At 41.6% G+C, this 26,154-nt stretch overlaps 1 protein-coding gene across 2 annotated transcripts in view; it reads right to left on the bottom strand.

Moving 5' to 3' along the window:
- The window catches only part of LOC136874251 (bcl-2-related ovarian killer protein), an 891,695-nt gene that overhangs the window by 11,174 nt on the left and 854,367 nt on the right, over window positions 1-26,154 (bottom strand). For both annotated transcript variants that reach the window (XM_068227754.1, XM_067147884.2), the window contains exon 5: window positions 1,934-2,263. In XM_068227754.1, coding sequence (XP_068083855.1) covers window positions 1,934-2,263 — 330 coding nt within the window. The remainder of the gene's footprint in view (window positions 1-1,933; window positions 2,264-26,154) is intronic.

Genomic DNA, 26,154 nt, shown 5'->3' on the forward strand with positions numbered 1-26,154 from the left:
CCCGGGACCCCTGTGATGTGACAAAAGGCCAGCATTCTAACCATTTAGCCATGGAGCCGGACTTCTCCACACAACACGTGATAAAATGTATTGGGAGTGGCGATTAACATCGCAAAGTTCTGTTTAAAGTGGCCGCGTTTCGAATCTCGACCACTCTCTTCCCCAAGAGGCTCCCCTACTTGTGGCATGTGTTCGGCAATTACAGCACCTCACTGGCATCGGAGATTGCTTCCATTTACTTTTGTCAGGTTATTCTATTTCATCGTTCCTATATGACCTCCCTCGATAAACTCTTGTTCTCTTTCAATTCGTTTTCGGAGACAGAGTATCTCCCTCTAATGGTGACTACGGAACAATCAATCACTATTGATCTGCATTTAGGGCAGTCGCCCAGGTGGCAGATTCCCTATCTGTTGTTTTCCTAGCCTTTTCTTAAATAATTTCAAAGAAATTGGAGATGTATTGAGCATCTCCCTTGGTAAGTTATTTCAATCCCTAACTCCCCTTCCTATAGACATTTTGTCCTAATTTGTCCTCTTGAATTCCAACGTTATCTTCATACTGCAATCTTTCCTACCTTTAAAGACACAACTCAAACTTATTCGTCTGCTAATGTCATTCCACGCCATCTCTTCAATGACAGCTCGGAGCATACCATTTAGTCGAGCAGCTCTTCTTCTTTCTCCCAAGTCTTCCCAGCCCAAACTTTGCAACATTTTTGTAACGCGAATCTTTTGTTGGAAATCACCCAGAACAAGTCGAGCTTCTTTTCTTTGGATTTTTTCCAGTTCTTGAATCAAGTAATCCTGGTGAGGGCCCCATACACTGGAACCATACTCTGGTTGGAGGTCTTACCAGAGACTTATATGCCCTCTCCTTTACATCCTTACTACAACCCCTAAATACCCTCGCATCCATGTAGAGAGATCTGTACCCTTTATTTACAATCCCATATATGTGATTACCCCAATGAAGATCTTTCCTTATATTAACACCTAGCTACTAAGGAAATTTCACCCCCATCAACGCAGTAATTAAAACTGAGAGGGCTTTTCCTCTTTGTGAAACTCACAACCTGACTTTTAACCCCGTTTATCAACATACCATTGCCTGCTGTCCATCTCACAACATTATCGAGGTCTTTTTGCAGTTGCTCACAATCTTGTAACTTCTGAACCTGATATTCCTTCCACATACTTAAGTCAGCCTACTCTATTTAATTTTTCATATTTGGTTGAATCTTGTTCTGTTTCGATGATATTAGTTTTAAGAGGCAAAGGAAGTCTTCCATTTAATATTCTTCCATTACCTTTTCCTTTCTTTTAGCGCAAAGTTTTCACACCATGAGGTTTCAGACTACTTTCCCCTTGTAGGTGGGGGCAGTAGATTATCCCCTATATGTCGTAAGAGGAAACTAAAACGGGTACCTCCACGGACTTTTAATATGGAAAGATAGGATGGCGACCACGGGTCCTCTAGCTGAGTCTGGCACTGCTTCCATTCACTTGTGCCAGGCTCCTCACTGTCATCTCTCTTATCTGATCTCTTTTCCCCCTAGTGATTTAACGTTGCACTAACACAGTGATCGCCAAACCGTCGATTGCGAGCTACTAGTAGCTCGTGGGGACATTTTTGGTAGATCGCGGTAACTCTCAGGTTGACTAACCTGGAGTTGCTCCACTGAGTTCAGACCGCCTAACTGCCATTTTCAGTCAAGAATACCACACTGTCAGCCTCAAAATTGATTGTATTTTTAAATTTTTAATTTATTTAATTGGTCTTTTTGGAACAACATTTGGTCATCCTTCATGTACAGGGAACACATACAAAACTATACATTATGAGCACGAAGTACATATAAGAAATGAAAACCAAATCGATCATATTCTTCAAGTACATAATACTACACATCGTACAGAGGAGATTGCCGTACCCATCCTCCGTTACTGACGATCCACGGAGCTAGCTCGTCTTCGATCAGCTCCCCCATCGCCTCGGGCAGACTCTGCAGATAGTCGGGATGACCTTGGCGTACGCAGTCCACCGCAAGGCCTCCAGCTACAGCGAACAGTGACACCACCTTGCCCCACGTAATGTCAGCTTTGAAGAGCTCGCGTGCAACAGCGGAAAGGACACAGCCAGGTGCCTTCTCTTCCACCAGAACACCTCCAGGAGTACCGCTGGCCTGCCGGGCCACCCCTGAATACAGCTTGGGATGCATGCGCTCCAACTCCAGCCCAACACTAACGAGTTCTGGAAACACCTGAAACAAACGCAACATTTCGAGTCACTTACAACTAAATTAAATATTGTATAGAATGAAAGTATTCTCAAACCATTATCTAAGAACATTGAAGTATAGCCACCGAAACATTACAGATGTTCGCAAATTCGTGCATTCATCGATACGGCCATCTGTAGGCCACGTTTACACTCTCGCCAAAGATTCTTAAGTCTTTGGCTTCTCCTTCCTCTTTCTTCCGCCGAAATGTTCCGCGGCCTGGCCAGTGACTTTTTGGGCGCAACCCTCATTCTCGTAACCTTCTTCCTAAATGTTGCTCTGACCTGTACCTCTTCCTCCTCGACACCCACTTCTGCTAGGTCTTGTGCACCTGTGTAAACCACCCATGCTGTGTTTTCCACTTTTCTTGTAAAAGGAGTATTTTGTAATTTGCTCGTCCTTTTAATGTATCTTCTTCTCATCGTCGTACTTTTTCGGTGGTTTTATGGAGTTCCTGGTTTGACCTCCACCGACACATATGTTGGTCATTTTGCAACTTCTTTGTACCCAAGATTTTTCGAAAGAACCCCCTGTTTTCTTTTTTTTTTTTTCAAGGTGTGAGTTGGCCACCCTTATCAGTGTTTCTGCTCCGTAAAGACACTCCGTTCTGACCACTGTGCAGTGAGACTTAATTCGGCTTGAATGGAAATGGACTTGAACTTGTATGTGTCATGGCATAGTTTGAAGAACATCTCCATCCTCCTCACCCTCTCTTTTAATGCCTCCTTTTCATTTCCATTGGGAGTGAGAATTTCTACCAGGTATTTAAATTTATGAATGCGATGGGTGTCCCCTAACTGAGTTACAATTCTGTCCGTGGCATCTGCTTTGTCTGAGTCTATGCTGTTTTTGAAAGGAAATTCTTAATCCTGTTTTGGCCGCAACATTTCGTAGTTCTTCAGCTTGCTTCTTGGCTGTGTGAGGGACATGTAATACCAGAACGACGTTATCTGCGAAGGCTAGACAGTCCAGCACTAGGGCATTCTTCCCACAATCTATCTTTACCCCATTCCGAGTTTCATTTTCATGTTCGCAAATTATTTGTATAAAGGAGAAGATCAATAGTTATTCGCTCTTGAAACAGATTCATTTTAATTTCTTTACTACAGTTTGTTTTCAGTACTTCGTGTCCATTCCCTTGTTCTCTATAACCAAATGGATCCTCTTGTGACATGCTTGGTTTAAGGTCATTGCACATTTTTTGTTGTATTTCTTCATCATCATGCCTTATGACTATAGTGTTTTCCCTGAGGCCAGTTCTATTTATAATGGTCTTTTTATTCAATTTTACCTTGATGATTCTCCACAGGTTTTCAATGTGTTTGGAGTCTAGGCAGTTAATTAGCCTAGACAATCGTCTTCCAAAAACGCCGTAGCAGACTTGGCTTTCTCCGTGCTCCACCATGCATAAAATACTCTATCAGGAAACCAGCCCCTAAGTTGAGGCGATAATCGAGTTTGAAATACTTTTTATATTTCTTTCCGGTCTATTGTTTACTCTACCCCACCCTTCCTAGAAGTAGCATTTTTCATAGCACCAGAATTTCAGCTGATTTGATAAACAAATTGTAACTGTTAGACTCGTCACTCTGCCGAAACTAATTTTGAGTAAATAAATTTATAAACTGCCTGAAAGAAAAAACATATGGTTATACTTGAAAAAGAAACAACTGAATTAAAATAGAATTAATTAAAATGGTTAAAATATACCGGTAATTAAGTTAATTAAACTTAATTAAAATATAATTTATTCTTTTTTAGGTGTAATACTGTTGTCATATATTTTCTCTTTCAGGTAATTTAGTTTATAAATGTATTTCTTCTTTCCTAATCTGTTTACCTTCGAGGGTTGGTTTTCCCTCGGACTCAGCCTGAAGGGCAATGTCCTGGAGTGCGAGACCTTTTTTCTTTTGCTATTGTCTTTACGTCGCACCGATACAGATAGGTCTTACGGCGACGATGGGATAGGAAAGGCCTAGGATTTGGAAGGAAGCATCCGTGGCCTTAATTAAGGTACAGCCCCAGCTTTGAGACTTTTGGTTGGGGGAGGGATACAACTGGGAAGGAGGGTCAGTACCTCGCCCAGGCGGCCTCACCTGCTATGCTGAACAGGGGCCTTGTTAAGAAAGGAGGTGAAAGGCAAGGAAGAGGGAAGTAAGCGGCCGTTGCCGTAAGTTAGGTAACATCCCGGCATTTGCCTGGAGGAGAAGTGGGAAACCATGGAAAACCACTTCGAGGATGGCTGAGGTGGGAATTGAATCCCCCTCCTCCCTCTACTCAGTTGACCTCTTGAGGCTGAGTCTCGTTTCAGCCCTCGTACCACTTTTCAAATTTCGTGGCAGAGCCGGGAATCGAACCCAGGCCTCCGGGGGGTGGCAGCCAATCACGCTAACCACAACATCACAGAGGCGGACGTTTATAAATGTATTTACTCAAAGTGAGTGACGGCAGATTGAAGAGCCTATCAGTTATAAATTAACTGAGTCGAAACTGAAAATGGATAGCTTCAGATATTACAACAATAAATACATAAATTGATAAACAATGTCATAAACAAAGTTTCGAACACTTTCAAATACACATATTCTAATATATTTGTACAAACTTGTGCACTAACAAAAAACAAAAAAACAATAAAGCGATAAATTGTTCTAATCATTTGCACACGTCTGTAAGATGACAAGTCTGCTATTATCTCCCAGCGTCTCGGAGGGTAGTTGCCTAGTTATACTTCCCCTTAAAACAATCATCACCACCGCCATCTTCCAAAATGCGCTCGAGGTCCAGGCGCACAAGGTCCGAAGGGTACAAGAGTGCGTGCTCCAGCTGTTATTCCTTATCTGTTAACACGTATTACCTAGTAATCAGTTGTTCAGTAATGTTTGTGTCTTGGAGGGCGATATGTTTTTATGTTTCCTTTGGTATTTTTTCTGATTTTAGACAAAAAAGAGGTGCGATTACGCTCTGTGGGTGTGGGACGTAGATGAAAATACACCCACAGTATCCCCTGCCTGTCGTAAGAGGAGTAAAAGGGGCACAGGGGCTCTCAACTTGGGAGCGTGGCTTGGCGACCATGGGGCCCTTAGCCGAGTCCTGGCATTGTTTTCACTTACTTGTGCCAGGGTCCTCACTTTCATCTCTCCTGTCTGACTTCTCTTGGTTAATTCTTGTTCTTTTCTTACCCCGACGGTATTAGAGCATTCGAGGCTTAGGGAGTCTTTCATTTTCATGCCCTTCGTGGCCCTTGTCTTTCTTTGACCGGTACTTCATGTTTCGAAGTGTCGGATACCTTCTTTTTTATGTTTCCCCTCTCTCTACCCCCTGTAGGTGGGGGGACGCAAACGAAGAATACACTCACGGTATCCCCTGCCTGTCGTAAGAAGCGACTAAAAGGGGCGACGAAGGGATGATGCCATTAGAACCATGAGAGTACTTGTGATTAGTACCATTACGTGCGGAACACCACGGGTCGACGTTACTTGCAACTAGACCCCTTTCGAGGAAAACCATGGGTCTACGTTACATAGGAGCAGCATCACGGGTCTGGGCATTGCTTGTGATAAATGTCATCGTGTGCATTCCACCGGTCGGTTCCGCTGTGTTCAGAACGGGTCTGCGTTGTCTGAGAGTAGTACCGTTATGTGAGGAACACCATGGGTTTGTGTTGCCTGTGGATGTTACCATAATGTGTGATACACCATGGGACCACACTGCCTAGGATTAGTACCACTATGTGAGAGACATCATGAGTAAACGTGCCCTCTGATTACTTCCACTATGTGAGAAACACCACGGGAATACCGGCGCTCGTAATATAGCCCCACTATGGGGGGTCTGCGTTGCTTGTGAGTGGTGCTTTTGTGTGCGAAACACCATGGGTTTGTGTACCTGTGATTGTTACCATTATGAGGGCCGGATTTTGGACCCCTCTTGATAGTAAGTATCATCCCAGCAATTAAGGCATTGTGAATTGGATCCACTGATTGTTTTTGTTTCACTATCTCTTTTTCATCACCATTCGTTTTAAATTCTAGTCAGTGGATACATTTTGAAGTTTTAATTTAGTTCACCTCATACCATTATGGGCCGATGACCTAACTGTTAGGCCGCTTTAAACAACAACCATCATCATCATCATCATCATCATCATCATCATCATCATCATCATTATCATCAAAGGTGCGTGTAAATTGATGAAGACAACAACTGGTAAGAAGGGAGTGTTTTACGGGGCTTAACATTAAGGTAAGGATTATGGTACTCGAGTAATTTACGTTATAATGATGTAAAAACTGCTGACGCGACGAGATGCGTAATGAAGATGCAAAAATTGCTGAAGATATCTGAGGGAATGTAATGTTAACATTTTAGTTGATAAACCCATTCTCTTCATTTTTTTTTTTTTTTTTTTTTTGCTAGTTGCTTTACGTCGCACCGACACAGATAGGTCTTATGGCGACGATGGGATGGGAAAGGCCTAGGAGTTGGAAGCGGCCGTGGCCTTAATTAAGGTACAGCCCCAGCATTTGCCTGGTGAAATGGGAAACCACGGAAAACCATCTTCAGGGCTGCCGACAGTGGGGCTCGAACCCACGATCTCCCGGATGCAACACTCTCTTCAATAAATGGTTAATGGATAAGCACATTTCAGTTGGGGCGGGTGGTTCAGATAGTAGAGTACTGGCATTTGAGCCCATGTTGGCAGGTTACTAACACGTACCAGAACTGCTGCGGGACAAACTCTCAAACATCTCGGCGTCTCCGAGAACCGTAAACGTAGTCAGTGGATCTAAGACTGTATGTCCAATCTTTGTCCCGTTCCTCTACGGGGTCGGGTATTAAGTGAGATGAATCTTCGTAGCGAATTTTTATGAACGGATGCCGTTCCTCACGTCAACCTTATCAGACGAGTTTATGAGATGAAATGAAATGAATTACGTGTTATATGATAATAGGAAGGGGGAGAGTGAAACCCGGTGCCGGCACATAGCCTACTCCTGTCGAATAGCACTAAGGGGTCTGCTCAAGGCTTAACGTCTCCATCTAAGGACGAATCATCATCAACAGCGTCATATGCCCTCACTCCATATGAGCACTGCGGAGAGGTTTGGAATTTAATACAGGATTTTGGTACACAATCTAGTGATTAGAAATTGTATATCACCATCTCTCCTACCCTGCCGGCCAACATCCTGAAGGTGAAATTATTTTCGACCAACGGGACTCGAACCGGTAAACTACGGTGTCAGACCTTAGACTTCAACGCCTTAACAACCATGGCAATCAGGAGAGCTAGTGGATCTCTAATAACATTAAAACATTAAATATATTTTCGGGTGAAAATATATACTTCAGGTAAGAATACCTAAACATTTTCCCCAAGTCTATTGACATGTGGTATCCACCTACTCGTAAAATACTGTTTTCTTTTTTCTTTCTTTCTTTCTTTCTTTCTTTTTCTTCTTCTTCTTCTTCCCTTCCTCCTCTCTTTGAAAATTTTCAATCTTTGGTGAGATGCAGTGTGCAGACTGTATTGTCTCCCCGTGGTATACTTCGATGCAAGTTTGTTACTTTCATTGACCTCAGTCTCATCCTTGACTTTGACTGTATGAAAAGGAGTGAGGTAAGAGCGATGCTGGTAATGTCATTCCTTATGCAGTTATTCCCTGTGATGAATGGTGTGAAAGTGTTGTTCATAGGGTCAGTTGGTGTATGCATTTAGTGGACTTGGCAGACTGATATGTAACAGCACCTTCTGGCTCGTTGAGGAAAGCAACGGGACACTACCTCACTCCTCATTTCCCTAGTACGCCTCTTCAGTGATACCTAGGCAACTGATAATGGATCTGTTACGGTTCAAACCAGCCTCGGGCCGAAGACTCATCAATATACATCACAGAACAAGAAACAAATGCGTGTTGGTGGCATGTTTGAAGTTAGCGACTGAGTAACAAACCCTGTTGATGAGAATGCCTTTTATTTTAATGTCCATTGTTCACGAGAATTCGCTATTAGTAAATCTCGCCGTCGCATATTTTCCTTTGCTATTGGAATGCCAATATCATCTGCTCCTACTGCGTTCTCTCTGATTTTATCAAGTCCCATCGATTTTACAGTACTGTTCCACATAACAAACATCCTACTCTCCGGGTGTTAGCTCAAGTATTTGAATACTTTTCTGTTCTGTTCTTGGTACGATCACCATCATACTGGCACTGAAACAACTTACAAGATATGTGAAAATATAGCTGGAACGCATTTTATCCAACGTGGTGGAATGTATTTGTTCAACAAAGTGTGTGTGATCTTGGAAGCTGGTGTTAGAAATGTGTCTGAGCATTATTGCTGCTGTATGTAGAGCAGTTTTCCCTAACCTTTCGTCGATGATGGTGAAGACGATGCATTTTTAAAGGATTAGATGAATTTATCACCCTCTATTAACAATAAACCAAGTGAAGGCAGAGGAGAGTGGACCCCTCATAAAATGGAGAAAGGGAAGGCGCATGAAAAGTGGGGAAATGATGATGATGATTATGATGATTGTTGTTTAAAGGGGCCTAACGGCTAAGTCATCGGCCCCTAATGGTACGAGGTGTAACGAAATGAAAATGAAAACTTCAAAATGTATCTACTGACTAGAATCTAAAACGAATTGTGTTGAGAAAAGATTGTAAAACAAAAACAATCAGTGGATCCAACTTAAACATTGGGATGATGCTTTTACCGGTATCTACAGGGGTCCAAAATCCAGGCCACCGGCCCCTCACAATGGTACTAATCACTAGTAAAGCAAAACCATGGTGTTCCTCCTACAGTGGTGCTAATCATAGGTAACGTAGACTCATGGTGTTTCTCGCATGGTGGTACTAATCATAAGTAATGTAGACCCATGGTATGTCACACACAATGGCACCACTCGCAGGTAGCACAAACCCATGGCGTTTCGCACATAGGGGTACAACTCACAAACAACGCAGACCCATGGTGCTCCTCACATAATGGTACTACTCTCAGGCAACGCAGACCAATGGTTTTCCTCAAATAGTGGTTTTCTTCGCATGGTGGTACTAGTCGCAAGTAACGTTGACCCATGGTATTCCGCACGTAATGGTACTAATCACAATTATTCTCATGGTTCTAATGTCATCATACCTTGGTCGCCCCTTTTAGTCGCCTCTTACGACAGGCAGGGGATACCGTGGGTGTAGTCTTCGTCTGTGTCCCCCACCCACAGTGGTAGAGAGAGAGATAGAAAAAAAGAAGAAAGAAGTAATCCGACACTTCGAAAAATGAAGTACCGGACAAAGAAAGACAAGAGCGACTCATTCGTCGCCTCTTACGACAGGCAGGGGATACCGTGGGTGTATTCTCCATCTGCGTCCACCAGTCACAGGGGGTTAAGTGGGGGAAATGAAAGCCTTCCCACGCCTCGCAAACCTTCTACCACCAAACGAGCTGGCCGTGCGGTTAGGGTCGTGCAGCTGTGAGCTTGCATTCGGGAGATAGTGGGTTCAAATACCACCATCGGCTGTCCTAAAGATAGTTTTCCGTGGTTCCCCATTTTCACAACGCGCACTTAAATTAAGGCCACGGCCGCTACCCTACCAATACTAGCCCTTTCCAATATTTTCGTCGCCGAAAATCTTCGACGTGTTAGTACGACGTTCAACAGGTAGAAAAAAAAAAGTGGGTTAAATCCAGTTTTACGGCCAGATGCCCTTCCTAACACCAACCCTATGTGGAGGGATGTAGTCGCCATTGCGTGTTTCTGTGGTGTTTTGTAGTGTGATGTATATAAGTGAAGATATGTATTAAGATGATTACAAACACCCAACCTCCGAGCTATAGGAATTAACCGTACAGAGTTAAAATCCTTGACCCGGCGGGTAATCGAACCTAGGGTCCTCTTAACCGAAGACCAGTACGCTGATCATTCACCCAGCAAGCCGACCTCTGTTTGTCTCTTTAAAGGATCTCAGTAATAACCTCAAGCAGTATTAATATCATGGCGTATTCATGTGCAATGTACAGTCACTCAAAAAAAAAAAAAAAAAAGAGCGCAACGAAGATCTGTCAGTGATCATTATTAGGGTGAAGATTTACAGGCACTTAAAATGGTTAAAATAGTCAATATAGGTACGTAAATAGGCACCATATCATCTTAGTGGGTGATAGGGGTAGAAAGCCTCGAGGTCGAATTGTTCCTCGTTTTTTCTGAAGTAAATTCTCCAAGCGATTATTCTGGAGACTTCGGAGGTTTCTCCTTATTGTTAGTGGAGTAAATATGTTGCGAAACGGGAAACTAATTATGTCGACCACTTCACCCAGAATGTAATGCATTGGAGGGAAACTAGCTTCTTTTTGTTTTAACAGTAATGCTATTTGCTTTACGTCCCACTAACTACTTTTACGGTTTTCGGAGACGCCGGGGTGCCGGAATTTAGTCCCGCAGGAGTTCTTTTACGTGACAGTAAGTCTACCGACACGAGGCTGACGTATTTGAGCACCTTCAAATACCACCGGACTGAGCCAGAGTCGAACCTGCCAAGTTGCGGTCAGAAGGCCAGCGCTTCAACCGTCTGAGCCACTCAGCCCGGCACTACTAACTTCTTTAAAAGACTGTCAGAAGGCATTAAGCAGGCAATACTCCAGTTGGATACGAACCCCTGAAACAGGCTTTTGTAGGGACAATAAAACCAAAAAATTCTTGCTAAAAGAGCCTAAAACGGATTTATATCTTAAAAGCCTACATTTTCGTACAGAGCAATAAAATAGGCAAAATTTCATTCCTAATCATTATAATGAAAAATAAACACACAACTCAAAGGAAAAAATGGACTTTGCTTCTCTAAAAGTGTAACTGAAAGGGTGGGAGCAAGAACGATCGAAGTCCAAAATGACCAGTTTTCAGGAGAGCAAAAAGAGTGAACAGAGAATTCTTGAATTACATTTAAATGCAGTTAACAACGTTATTGGAGATAAGAAAAAACCTATTGCTCTTAGGCAACAAAAAAGGAGGAAAACAGCGTCAGTAAGAGCAAAAAACTGGCGTGGACTTACCCGAACGGTAATTTGAATGAACAGAATCCATCGAGGGGGGGGGGGGGGTAGCTGCCCAAACACAATAAATATAGCAACATTTTAAAAATTCCAATGAAAATCAAATGTATTTTATCATTCTCCTTATGGATTAATCAGTAGGTTGAACGTTTTGTGATTTCCCTAGTATGAGGTCAACTATAATCAGTGGATTTGCTCTCTTAAGTGCAATGCTTTTAACGAAAACAGTAGCTCACAGCAATTAAATTACTCTCTCTTTCCTAATTAATTAGATTACAGTACGGATACGGGGATGAGTGGTTCAGACAGTTGAGGCGCTGGCCTTCTGACCCCAACTTGGCAGGTTCGATCCTGGTTCAGTCCGGTGATATTTGAAGGTGCTCAAATATGACAGCCTCGTGTCGGCAGATTTACTGGCACGTAAAAGAACTCCTGAGAGCCCAAATTCCGGCACCTAGGCGTCTCTGAAAACTGTAAAAGTAGTTAGTGGGACATTATTATTATTTACAATACGGAGAGGAAGTACTGCACTATGAGGGAATTCTTGTTTTGTGCATTACTGTATATCTACCCCTTAGTCCCGTTTTTTGATACGGGGTCGGAGATGAGGTGGCATGTTTTACGGCCGTATGCCCTTCCTGATGCTAACCTCAATTGAGGAGCTAAGGAATATTTTTAAAAAAATGATGATTTATGAATTGGATAAGTAGGTGAATAGGAACTGTCATGGCTTTTGCCTGGAAGTGAAAATGGGAAACCACAGATAACCATTCTTAGGACAGCCGACGGTGGGGCTCGAACCCACTCGTCTCCCGAATGCACAGCTTCGCTCCACACGCGCGGCCACTCCGCTCGGTTGTTTTGTTCATTACTGTTAAAAGGAGAGTCTTGAGTGAAATTTGGAACTTCTACAGTTTACCTCTTATCACAACCAAATTTAAAACACGAGCATTTATCCGTCAGATAGAGCACCACACAAAAGGTGGTTAGTTAATTTGCTGCAAAGTTATTAACAAATAATACTTTTTATTATTCTTTTATTACTTTTATTTTTATTATTTTTTATATGTTTCATGGAAAATGTTGCTTGCGGCACATTTTTAATTATTTTTGGGTTACAATTTTACAGACTTGTCAAAAATACTCATATACTTAATCGTAACTCTGGGTTTTTCAGTCAGGTATAAACTATTTGAGAAATAAGTTTTTTTCAAATTTTCATTATTCGTACAATAGGAAAAAATCTAGTTTTTGTACTATTTTAGGAACAAAAATATGAAGGTAATTTTCAACTGATAATAAAATGCAGAACTACTCTTAATTCCTGTACAGGTGGTGGTGATTATTGTTTTAAGAGGAAGTACAGCTGGGCAACCATTCTGTATATAACACTAATCAGAGAGAAAAATTGAAGGGATCCGACACTTCGAAATATAAAGGTATCGGCCAAAGAAAGGCAAGGGCCACGAAGGGGGTGAAAATGAAAGACTCCCTAGGTCTCGAGTGCTCTAATACCGTCCGGGTCGGAAAAGAACAAGAGTTGACCAAGGGAGGTCGGATAGGACAGGTAAATGTGAGGAGCCTGGCACAAGTAAGTGGAAGCAATACCAGGACTCCGCTAAGGGCTCCGTGGTTGCCAATCCACACTCTAAAGTTCAGAGCCCTGGGGCCCCTTTTAGTCGCATCTTACGACAGGCAGGGGATACCGCGGATGTTGTTCTACTGCCTCCACCCACAGGGGGATAATTCCTGTACATATTGAAACTTTGTCAGACAAGAGGCATTGAGTTGATAATATTTTAAGGTAGTAAGGTGCAATTGAAAGTTTTAAGAAACATTCTTGCGTTAAAACTGCTCTGGACTGTAATTTACTCCTCTTTTGCATAGCCTAGACAAGGTAAATATATTCCAGCCGGATTATTGAAATGGTAGTCCGAAAGAACTTTGAAGCCGATATTGACTGTCAACGTGAGAGAAATGGGTGTATGCTTGCTCTACAGTATATACACCGTGCCGCTGCCTTTTAAAGCCAGCATTTAGAGCTTTAACAGGTGCGTTGGGGGAAAAAGTGATAACGGGATTTAAAAGAGGAAGAATGGGAGGATTTTTAAGGTTAAAACTGAAAATTCGATATTTTGGTTAAATATCGCAACATTTCAGTCATGACTCCCTTGTATAACTATATAGCTGCCGTACGTCTTGGTGCAGTAGGCTAGGGAAATTATAATGATGGAGCATGCTTACAACATCGTTTTGGCCCTTGCGACCAATGGTTTCATTATACACGCAGATCCGAACCATTGTGAACTCATTCATTTCTTGCACCGTGTCACTGTGTCTCACGAGAAGTCGCATGGATGCGGAGTAAGAGGTGCGAGGTGTAAGCATGGTTGTCGCGCATGCGCCTATCTCAAGTCTCAAGGCCTGACAATACACATCCGTTTCGTCTGCGGAGAGTCTTGCGAATTGAGATGGTGTCGTCATGTTTCGAAGTGGTAGTGCAATTGTGTTTTGGTTACACACTTACTATAATTAATAGGTGTCCGGCTCCATGGCTAAGGTTAGCGTGCTGGCCTTTGGTCACAGGGGTCCCGGGTTCGATTCCCGGCAGGGTCGGCAATTTGAACCATCATTGGTTGATTTTCCTGGCACGGGGGCTGGGTGTATGTGTTGCCTTCATAATAATTTCATCCTTATCACGAAGCGCAAGTCGCCCACGGACGTTAAATCAAAAGACCTGCACCTTGCGAGCCGAACCCGTTCTGGGATCTCCCGACACTAAAAGCCATATGCCATTTCATTAATAAGTACTATATAATGAACAGTTTAATAAGGAATATGCAGGAGTTCGCATTGTCTCTTACAACTGATGTTTGTAGATAAGAGTGTAACATCTGTTACTCATGCCGTACCTGCAAGCTGCCGTGACTTCTCGTCAGACACAAATAATAAAGTAGGTGTCCGGCTTCATGTCTAAATGGTTTGCGTGCTGACCTTTGGTCACAGGGGTTCGATTCCCGACAGGGTCGGGAATTTTAACCATAATTGGTTAATTGCGTTGGCACGGGACTGGGTTTGTGTGATCTTCATCATCATTTCATCCTCATCACGACGCGCAGATCGCCTACGAGCATCAAATCAAAAGACCTGCATTTGGCGAGCCGAACTTGTCCTTTGACACTCCCGGCACTAAAAGCCATACGCCATTTCCATTTCAGTAAAGTAGGTGCTTTCCGTATACAGGATGATCGGAAACAACGTGAAGCGGGTATATGTGCATTAGAGGGTTGGCCATACTGATAAATAATATTAAAAAATTTATTCGATATCTCGTGCCGTTGTCATTTTATCAGCTGCAGAACTTAGCCGATCACATCGCTTCGCGGGCGAATTCAAATGGGCTTTGTGTAGCGATGTTGCCAAATATGAACATGGCGTAAGACTGGCTTGAGAGCACCAGCGGAAGAAAAAACTTCGCCCGGCGAGGGATTGGAACACGGACCTCCGAGTTGCTAGGACAGCGCCTTAGCAAGTAAGCTACGGTGACACCGGTTCAAAACTATGGGGAGTTTGTGTTTGATGCTCATTTCTCGGCATCCCTCTCAAGTCGATCTTAAGTCACGTGTAGATTTAGCAATACTGCCTCGCAAAGCCTATTTGAATTCACCCGCGAAGCGATCTGATTGGCTAACTTCAGAAGCTATAAAATAACAACGGCGCAACATATCGTTTTAATTTTTTCATCTTATTTATCAGTATGACCAACATTGTAATGCTCATATACCTGGTTCACGTTGTTTCCGACCACGCTGTATAACTCGTCGAATACCTAACGGACATACATCGCTCTTGCACCAAATTGAAGGTCGATTTTTCTCACGAAAAATGGACCTAGGCCTATATTCAACGACCCGTTCAATTACACCCAGAAATACACAACTTATGAGCGTGGAATGGAGTCAAACGTTGGTTACACCATTACTTGTTCCAGGCTATCTTTATTTTGTGTTTGTTTACGTCGCACCGACACAGAGAGGTCTTATGGCGACGATGGGAAAGGAAAGGCCTAGGAGTGGGAAGGAAGCGGCCGTGGCCTTAATTAGGTACAGACCCAGCATGTGCCTGGCGTGAAAGTGGGGAAACCACGGAAAACAATCTTCAGGACTGTCGACAGAGGGGTTCGAACCCACTATCTCCCAGATACAAGCTCACAATTGCGCGCCCCTAACCACATGGCCAATTCGCCCGGTCTTCTTTCTTATCTAACGTTTTCCCTGTGAGTGGGGAGTGGTAGACAACATCCACGTTATACCCTGCTTGTTGTAAGAGGTAACTAAAAGGCGGGAACCTCCAGGGGGGAGTGTAAGTGGGCGACCACGGGTCCCACAGCTGAGTCAGACATTGCTTCCACTTGCATTTTTCCTGTCCGACCTCCTTTGGTCAACGCTTATTCTGTTCCGACCCCGACGGTATTACGTTTGCGAGGCCTAGGGTGCCCTTATTTTCACACCCTTCACGGCCCTTTATTCCTTTGCTGATACCTTCATTTTTCAAAGGATAAGACCTCCCACTTTTTCCTTTCTGATTAGCGTTAAGAGGGGATGATTACCCAGTTGTACTTCCAGGTTAAACACCACCACCACCACTACATCATTTTTTTTTTTTTTTTTTTTGCTAGTTGCTTTACGTCGCACCGACACAGATAGATCTTATGTGACGATGGGATAGGAAAGGGCAAGGAGTGGGAAGGAAGCGGCCGTGGCCTTAATTAAGGTAGAGCCCCAGCATTTGCCTGGTGTGAAAATGGGAAACCAAGGAAAACCATCTGCAGGGTTGCCAACAGTGGGGTTCGGACCCACTGTCTCCCGGATGCAAGCTCAGAGCTGCGCGCTCCTAACCGCACGGCCAACTTGCCCGGTACTACATCTATTCAATCTGCCTTAGTCAACTCTTAGTTTCTTCTGACTATAATGGTGTTATCTTTGTGAAACTTGCGGCATCTTTAATTTCTCCGATTTCCATGGATTTTCCCATTTTTCAGCGATACTTTCATTCTTCGAAGGTCGGACCTCTTCTTCATCCTTCAGTCATATGAACAGGAACTGACAACGCCGCAGCTTTGCCTCTTAAACAGCGCTCATTAATTAGTATGTCAACAATCGACCTACTCTCCTTTGGTACAGAAAAAAGCTATAGTTACGAAGACGATGATGAGGGTTCTGCAAAAAATTCTGAAGTCTAAATAATTTCCCGGGGCTAAAAGAAATGATATATGAAACTCCATTTTTAGTGTGCTTAATGTTACACCATATTCTTATTCAGCTGTATCGATAATGTTGTTTTCAGTTCCGTGTCACAGGCAAAAATACCAATTAAGGAGAAGATGGGAAGCCAGAAAAAGGCAAGTGTGGTGACAAACAACTCTGAATACAAGAAGAGAAAGGAAAATGTAGAGAGGCAATTACTTGTACAAAAAGGGAGTCCTTAGAAGACCGAAAAAGAGCGTTCCTTGTGGTACTAAACAAAACGCAGCGACGTTTATAAGACCAAGTTATGGGACAGGAGACAAATTTAGAAGTATATTCAGAGTGTAAATGTAAGATTTCAATAGAATATTCGTTCACAAGGGAGAAACAGGTGTTTAAGAGACTGAGTTGAAAGAGTTTAAATCACATTTTCGAATTTTAACCTTACACAATTTTCCTTATGTTTATATACATCTTTTACCATTCTACTTGGGGTCAATACTTTTTACCGTTATCAGATGATTTTGATAAAAATGGTTAGATTATAACATGGTGATAAATGTAAGTTTTTTAATGTTGCAATACGCGAGATTAATCATAAACGGTCGATGATAAGGAGTATTTTGATTTATTTAACAGTATTTAAATAGGTTCCTACATCCTGTACCAGGGACTCGCATCTTGTGAGCATTGAGTGGTGACCACGGGGCTGAATTGAGTGTAATATGTATCCACATGATGCAGAGCCGAAGTTCCTTGGCCCGTACGATGGTATGAGTTGCTAGGAACACGAAATGTCTTACAGTTAGTTTCCCATCTTCGTGTCCCATTTCTTATGCCATAGGAAAGGCTCTCAACGGTCGGAACTCTTTCTTTCTATTTTCCCTTACAGGGACCTAATGATTCCAAACTTTAAATCTGACCTCATTGTTCTGCCACTTAAGGGGACAGGTGGAGTTCCCACCCTCTCCAGAGACAGAAGTTGTCACACATGACGTTGCGACAAAGGGGTCTTAGCTCCTACCGAGCGAGTTGGCAACGTAGTTAGAGCCAGGTAGCTGGGATCTTGCATTCGGAGATGGTTGGTTCGATTCCAACTATTAGCAGCCCTGAAGATGGTTTTACGTTGTTTCCCATTCCCATATCAGGCCACGGTCTTTTTCTTTCCAGTCCTAGCCTATACTTATCCCATCATCCCCGTAAGACCTGTCTGTGTTAACGATGCAATTTGTTTTAGCAAGCCCTCTACATGGGATCAAGTCTTATTTAACTGAAAGATATCAGAGTACAGTTGTAGCTTGTAAGTCTTCCTCATGCAGTAAGCTTACGGCAGACGTACACCAGGGTAAAATTTTGGGACCTTTATTGCTTGTTCTTTTTATGAATGCCATTTCACCGGCCCTCAGTAAGACCCGAAACCATCTTTAAGCAGATGATGTGCAGATTTACTATCGCTCGAAAAAAGGATGACTTGAAGGAAACCAAAGGTATACTAAACTTTGAACTCATATCTCTTGGTGAATGGTTTGGAAAGAATGGATTAAAAATTATAAAGTTACAAGCTATTATTGTAGGGCATCGTAGAACAACAATGTCGACAGACAAGAATGATCTGCCTAGTATTATTATCTGTGGAACTAGCATATAGTACCTTCCAATAAAACGGTGAAAGATTTGGGTATCCTTATTGATGGAAATTAATCACAGCACGAATAGGTATTGATTGTTTGTATGGTATATAGCTGCTTACGTTGATTGGAGAGGTTGAGGACATTTTTACCTGGAAAAAAAAAACAAAAACAAAGCTCATACAAAGCTTAGTCATGCCTTTGTTCGACTATTGAGATGTGGTGTTCAACGATTTAGGTAATACTGTATCTTGCTAACAGATTAGAGAAGATTCATAATGCTTGTAACAGATTTATATTGAACCTGAAACCTGATGTGCACATATCACCTCACCTTCCACAAAACTCATGGCTCAATTTGAAAAGTTGAAGGCTACTGCAAACTCAGTGCTTAACAAAAAATTTCAGACACCTCAATAATTCAGCACGAGATTTACTAAGTAATCCTTCTTTCATAACCTTAATACCCTCTCAGAATGACACTATCCTAGATATTTCTCACCATGAAACATCCTGCTATGCGAATTCCTTTACAGCTGTTTCTGCAAGGCATTGCAACACATAACTGAAGAAATACGTCAACTTATATCAGGCGCGTCATTCAAAAGGCAATATAAGAAACATTTGTGTAATTAAAGATAATAATCATTTAAATGATTATTAGTCATTATGTAATTATTCTTGTGATAATTAATGGCTGTATAAACCGGAATTATTTAATTACTTGTCATTATTAATACTATAAATATTATTTATTTATTTATTTATTTATTTATTTATTTATTTATTTATTTATTTATTTATTACAACTTCCTCTAAAAGGAGGCTACCGGAAGGACAAAGAATAATCGACGCAGTGAACCCATAATTCTACGATGAGAAAAATATTTTTTATTTTTCTCAATATTTATTTCAAATCAACAAGCTACTTTTATTTTTGAGGGCAGCCATGTTGCGCTCGTAGAGCCTCGATGTCGCGTGGGAAAGATCTCACCCGCGGCAAGCTCGTGAAATACCGTGACACCTCGGCGGACTTCGAGTGCCCGATAATTCTTCAAATTCACGGAATTCTGCGTGACGAGAGATTTTGGCAATACAGTAAATAAAGAAAGAAATAATCTAAATTATTCTTAAACCCTACGTTAAGACAGAGCCCCCAGGGTAAAACATAAATGCAGTTAAACCTAAGTACAAATCAGCGTCAGATCAGTGGACTAGCTCCACGTGCCAAGGTCAAAGGATGAAGAAAACCCGCGAAACGCCCGGGCAGAAATAATTCATTTCACCTGTTGCAAGTGTGGTAAAATTATGAGAATAACATCTAAAATAATCACAAGTCTGTCCGGAATTCTGGAACAAGTTTCATGAAAATCGGTCTATAGGACGCGAAATTAGCAGATTACGCAATCAAGCTTAGTAGTGTGTGTAGCGTCCCTCCTAAGACTATAAAAGGAACCCCCCATTGTATATTTCTCAGTGTCGATCTGGTTTTTGAAGCGGCGGTAGCTTACGCCCGTCGTCAGCAGAAAATTGTACGAGATTGATCTATGAATAACTTAGTACATGTTCGCAGCTGAGGTCCACATCTTCTGTTAGAAAGGGAAGGTGATAGAGATTTTTCTGAACTTTTTGCCGACAAACTGTGAAAGCATAGGTGTCTGTTAAAGTACACAGCAGATTTTATTGTATCACCTCATGTGCGTTTGAAAGTGGTAAGAGAGTTGGGAAGCTAGTCAGAGTAGTTCTGATTTCGTTATCTGTTGAACACCTGTTGTGTTGTGGGTGACAGAGAGACAACTCTGGGAAGAAAGCAGACAGTCGCAGTTGACTGCAGAACGAGGGAGGTTTGTGGTACAAATTATAACGAGGAAAGTGCGTGATTTGTGTTGTAATTTAATATCGTGTGAAAAAGGCAGTGTTTGTAAGATTGATATGTTGGAGAAGATGATGTTATTTGTACAAATGTGCGACTATATGCACGAGGTCAGCTGGCGACAATGTAGCCAGAATACTGGGGATGACGCCATTTGCAGGTCTGTCTATATTTGTATTATGTTGTAGTTAGATTTTATTGTCTGTCCCAACAACATTTTTCAAGATGATTGTCGGGTTGATGTTTGTAATTATCAGGCAAAAATTGTTAATATTTTGGTCAGCGTGTGAAAATTTTAGTTTGTAAAATTTCACGTCAAGAAACTAAAATGCGACGTTTAAATCTGGTGTTAATGTTCTATGAGATATTGTCCAAAGTGAGGAAAATTAGGAAAGCTATAATGGTAAAATAGTCGTGGCGAATGTCTTAATTTCAAATGTCAGTTGAATTCAGAAATGTTTGTCAATAATAATAATAATAATAATAATAATAATAATAATAATAATAATAATAATAATAATAATATATACCGCGGAATAGAATTTTCCTATGTTAAAAGTGCATTTAACCAGTATATTTTACAAGGGATCGCAGGCATTTAGAAAATTCCAGTGAAATTCGATAGAGTTATATTTATTCATGGGAAGTAAAATTTTGGGACATCGTGTATGTTGATGATACGAAAAAAATCACGGTGTGTTCTTGTATTCTCGAGGTCAGAAAGTTGTAGTAACAGTAAAGTAAAGAGGTGTATTTTATAATGGTTATTGTTTTCACCAGAGGATTGAAATATGAAAAGGGTCTTGGAAATATAAGAAAAATTGATTGAGAGCGAAGAATTTATATATGTGTAGATGAGAGGGATAGGAATATTGAAGGTGAAAGGGAGCCTGGATTTTAAGTGATACCGCTGGGATAAGGCGAGGAGAATGAGTTGTGAAACAGGCTGTATTGTGGCAGGCTGTAGTGTTTTCCACTACCAATCCGAAATTTGAGACGACTACTGTGTGAGGCATCGTAAATTTCTAGTAAGATCCCAAGTGAAAAACGACTCTAGTAAAGGTTAAAAATCTTGGTAGTAAAAGTCAAGTGACTAGTTACGTAAAGCCCGTATGAATATTAAGATAATGTGACCTCAAGGATAAAAGGGCATTTAGAATACATGGTTGGTGTTGTATTGAATTTCGTTTCACTGGATATGTCATTGATATAAATATTTGGAATTGACGGTAGGCGATTTGAGAGTTTCCAATGCGGTAGTGATGATTATTATTGTGGGCAACATCCACTAAATGGTAGACGTGTGTTGGGAATTATCATTTCTTCCCTAAAAACTTCATTGCACAGGCTGAGATTGTGTTTGAGTTGGAGAATTGTTCGTCACGTATATTTATTTTTCGAGCTCACGTTCTGTAACGAGATAAAGACTTACTGCATTTTCCGACTTGCATTCGTTTAATAGTAAGAGACGTTGTTCCGTGTGTGTTATTAGTCTGACCAGGTTTACCATTGAAATGTCAGAGTTGGTTTGAATTTGTTAGTTCGCCTGATATACTACGGGACCCATTTTTACGCCCGACCATAGATTTAGGACGTCACATGTTATCCTTGGAGTTATTGATGATGATACGTCCTAGTTCACGCCCGACGATAGAATTTGGAAGGTATCATGTACATAGAGATTAGTTTGAGGATGTACAGATTTTAAGATTTTAAGTGAGCCCGACGATAGGTCTGGGATGTCAGCTGTACATACTCAAGTCTCAGATTAGATGTTTCTCCTGTTTTTGCGAAGTGACCTGGGCGAAGGTAGCATCTACAGTAAAATATGAAATATGAAGAGGGTTAGATCGGTAATAATGAGGCCAACTAGTGCGTAGCTCCAACAGCTGGAAGGTGTTCCCTAAGATAACGGGGCCGCTATCGGCGAATGAGGGTTGCCCAAATATTGGATATCGACCTGATGGAGATTAAATATTTTACTGTAATTCTCCATGCGTGTTGAGTTTTAATGACTTCGATATGTTATTTTATTTTACGGACTTAATTGTTTTGTCGTTCTGACGTCCGTTTCGTTTTGATAGTGTGCATATTGACACTCAGTGTATTAGTGTGAGACTTGAGCTGCGAATGTGGTTTCGATTCGCCAGCCAGTAGTATTATTTTATTTTCGATCTTTGTCGTTCTTTCATTTTTTATGCGTAGTTGAATTCGATTAAGTGATCACTTTATAGGTAGTGTGTTGGGACAAACAATAAGTAGATGGATCTGTAATGGTAGTCATTGTTTTCAAAGGAAAGAATTCCTTTTGTTGTATTTTTCAATATGGACTGGTAATTTTATTAAGCGTAACATAACCATTTCTAACCTGAAAATCGGTTCAATAATAATACTTTTCAAGTGATTTACCACTTTTTAATTAACTTCAGTGTTTGGCATTTCTTCTAAATGCGTGATGAATAAGTGTTTCCTGCATTTCGCAGTTTTGTTCCTTCAGAACGACGTAACGTAAGATCCTCGCGGATCATGTTGTTGTTGGTTCCTTCCGAACAGCTGTTTGGGTGATGCACATTTAGCATCGGGATTACCTTATCACTTAAGGGTGTCATGAATGACAAATACATGGTGGAATTTTATTTCAATTGTGAATGATGCTGTTAACTGGTAGTGAACACCATGCTTTCCCATAATATTTCGCAACCTATCCAAAGCAACTGATAGTCAATTTGGTTCGATTAAGGGTCCATTCGGCGGGTGTTCCGTATCCGTAAAGGGTATTCGACTGGTGGATAACCTTAATTGAGAGGAAATCAGGCGTTCTACTTGTTGAAAGTCAGATTTTCCACGGATCGTGTGGATTAATTCTCAGTTTAATAAAAGTTAGTAAGCACATATTTGCTCCTCATTTCAAGTAGTTAGGCTCTCTTCTGAACCCCATCGTTTGGTTAAGATCGTGACCGAATTTATTCCCGCAACGACCCATGATTTAAGAGTTCTATATTGTTCTACTGTAGCAGCCGTGGCCGACCAACGATGGAATGGTAAGTTCAAGGGTTCAGCAGGTTATACTTTAAAAGAGGGATTAAAAAAAACAGGAACGAAAGAAAATACAATGAATTGTGCTCATGAAGAAGAGGAGGAAGAAGAAGAAGGCAGGTTAAATTTAAGCTTATTTCTGTTGGTTAATTATCTGATGTGCAAATAACTGCTTAGTGGTACGTACGTATGTATGTATGTATGTATGTATGTATGTATGTATGTATGCAAGTATGTACGTTAGGATTACAGCATTTTGTATAATATTTAAACTTGCTTCAAGTGTAACGAGAAGGCTTCAAAGCCTAAACCACGCCAAATAAATAAATAAATAAATAAATAAATAAATAAATAAATAAATAAATAAATAAATAAATAAATAAATAAATAAATAAATAATCCGCAATTAGTTATCATCAGAAAATAAGAGGCCCAAATATTTGAAGAATGAAGGTATCGGGAAAGGAATGCGAAGACGTAAATTAAAGACTCTCTAGGCCTTGCAAACGTAATACTGAGAGAACAGGAGTGATGGTGGTGGTGTTTATTATTTTAAGACGAAGTACACCTGGGCAACCATCCTCTATTAACACTAATCAGAGGGGAAAATTTTAGGGTCGAACACTTCGAAAAATGAAGGTATCAGCCAATGAAAGAAAAGGGCCACGAAGGGCGTGAAAATGAACGACTCCCTTGCCCACGAATGCTGCAATAGCGTCAGGGTCGGATTGACCAAAGGAGGTCGGATAGAGACGAAAGTGAGGAGCCTGGTACAAGTAAGTGGAAGCAATACCAGGACTCAACTAAGGGCCCCGTGGTCGCCAACACATGCTCCAAAGTTCAGAGCGACTCATAATGTACTTATAAGGAGTCTCCGTTGCTCAGGTGGCAGCGAGCCGGCCTCTCACGGCTGGGTTCCGTGGTTCAAATCCCGGTCACGCCATGTGACATTCGTGCTGGACAAAACGGAGGCTGGACAGGTTTTTCTCCGGATGCCCCGGTTTTCCCTGTCATCATTTGTTCCAGCAACACTGTCCATTATTTCATTTGTTTGTTATTCGTCGATCATTGCCCCAGAGGACCTTCGGCAGCCGGCACAATTTCTATTGTCGCCGCTAGATGGGGCTTTATTCATTCCATTCCTGACCTTGTCGAATGACTGGAAACAGGCTGTAGATTTTCGATGTACTTATTCTGATCATAAACCGATCATTTTTAATCTTTCCTAGGTTCGTTTTCAAGAGCCATCTTTTCCTTCGGAGAACGTTCTTAGATTACAGTAGATTCTCCTGGCATATAAATAAAAATTTCAACACATTTGAAATAAACGATAGAAATGAAATTGACCGTTAAATTGTTCACCTCTATAATAAGGTCAATAATGCACGGAAGTCATTCGTATCGCCAGAAATCCCGCACACTTGCCTACGCGCGACAATAGTGCTGGTCACATTGTCAACAATGACAATGGCAGCAGATGTAATTTACCGCCAAGTGGCGGTCTTGCATCTTGCTGTGGGGTCCAACACATCTAATAATAATAATAATAATAATAATAATAATAATAATAATAATAATAATAATAATAATAATGTTCTGGATCGACGTCAAATGTGCGGACCGCACTGGAAAAGGGTCCTGGACGGGTAATGATTAAGAATGCAGTCCGGCCGCGGGTTCAGTACTTCCAAGGCACCCAAGACGATACCACGCCAGATCTCCTGAAGGATTTGATCCATATTAAAAATGCTTATAAGAAAATATGGCAAAGATTTACGGACCCAACTGACCGGGTGGATTACCTGAACCTAGTCCGGGAATTACGAAATCGATTGCTGGAAAGAAAGATTGAAAAATGGGAGGAAACTTGCCGTAATCTATTAGAAAACGAGTCAGATCGCGAATTTTGGCGGATTCTCGCAGAAAACGAGTCAGATCGCGAATTTCGGCGGATTATACATGTAAAACAATAAGCAATGAATTATAAATTTCAGTATAATACCGTAGCGAAGCACGGGTATCTTGCTAGTCGTGAATATATTCGAAAACTGTGGATAGCCGGTGGCCGAAGATATGATGCTTGGAATCTTACCACCTGCACAATACGTTCATCCTATTCCAAACAAGAGGATTTCGAAAGGATCATCTTCTGCGACGGCCAGTTCATTGTACGTAAAGCACCAGTGGCGTAGATACGACTTTTCCTTAGTGGTGGGAGTGTTGGTGGTGGGGAATATGAATACTGTAATAATAATAATAATAATAATAATAATAATAATAATAATAATAATAATAATAATAATAATAATAATAACACAAATTTTAATGCGCAGTGGTCCATTTAAATGCAATGTACCGGGGGAGGGGAGGGGATAAAAATTAAAATCCACACCCTGTTTCCCGTTTCGACTGGGTCAGGAATGGAATGAATGAAGCCCACATTCTAGCGGCGAGGATGGGAATGATAGCGGCTGCCGAAGCCTGTCGCACTCCTTTGGGGCAATGATTAATGACTGATGGATGAAATGAAATGACATTGGAGAGTGTTGCTGGAATGAAATATGACAGGAAAAACCCGAGTACCCGGAGAAAAACCTGTCTCGCCTCTGCTTTGTCCGGCACAAATCCCACATGGAGTGACCGGGATTTGAACCACGGAACCCAGTGGTGCGAGGCCGGCGCGCTCCCGCCTAAGCCACGGAGGCTCTTACAAAGAATAAAACACATTTTTAATTTTTTGTTAGTGGTTTTACGTCGCACCGACACAGATAAGTCTTAAGGCCTAGGAGTTGGAAGGAAGTGGTCGTGGCCTTAATTAAGGTACAGCCCAGGCATTTGCCTGGTGTGAAAATGGGGAACCACGGAAAACAATCTTCAGGGCTGCCGACAGTGGGATTCGAACCACTATCTCCCGGATGCAAGCTCACAGCCCAGCGCCCCTGACCACACGGCCAACTCACCCGGTGAAACACATTTTAAACTGATGTTTTTTGCAAATGCATATATAGCTATTTATAGTACGGAGTACAA

The sequence above is a fragment of the Anabrus simplex genome, chromosome 1, assembly GCF_040414725.1.
Source record: "Anabrus simplex isolate iqAnaSimp1 chromosome 1, ASM4041472v1, whole genome shotgun sequence".
Taxonomy (NCBI): domain Eukaryota; kingdom Metazoa; phylum Arthropoda; class Insecta; order Orthoptera; family Tettigoniidae; genus Anabrus; species Anabrus simplex.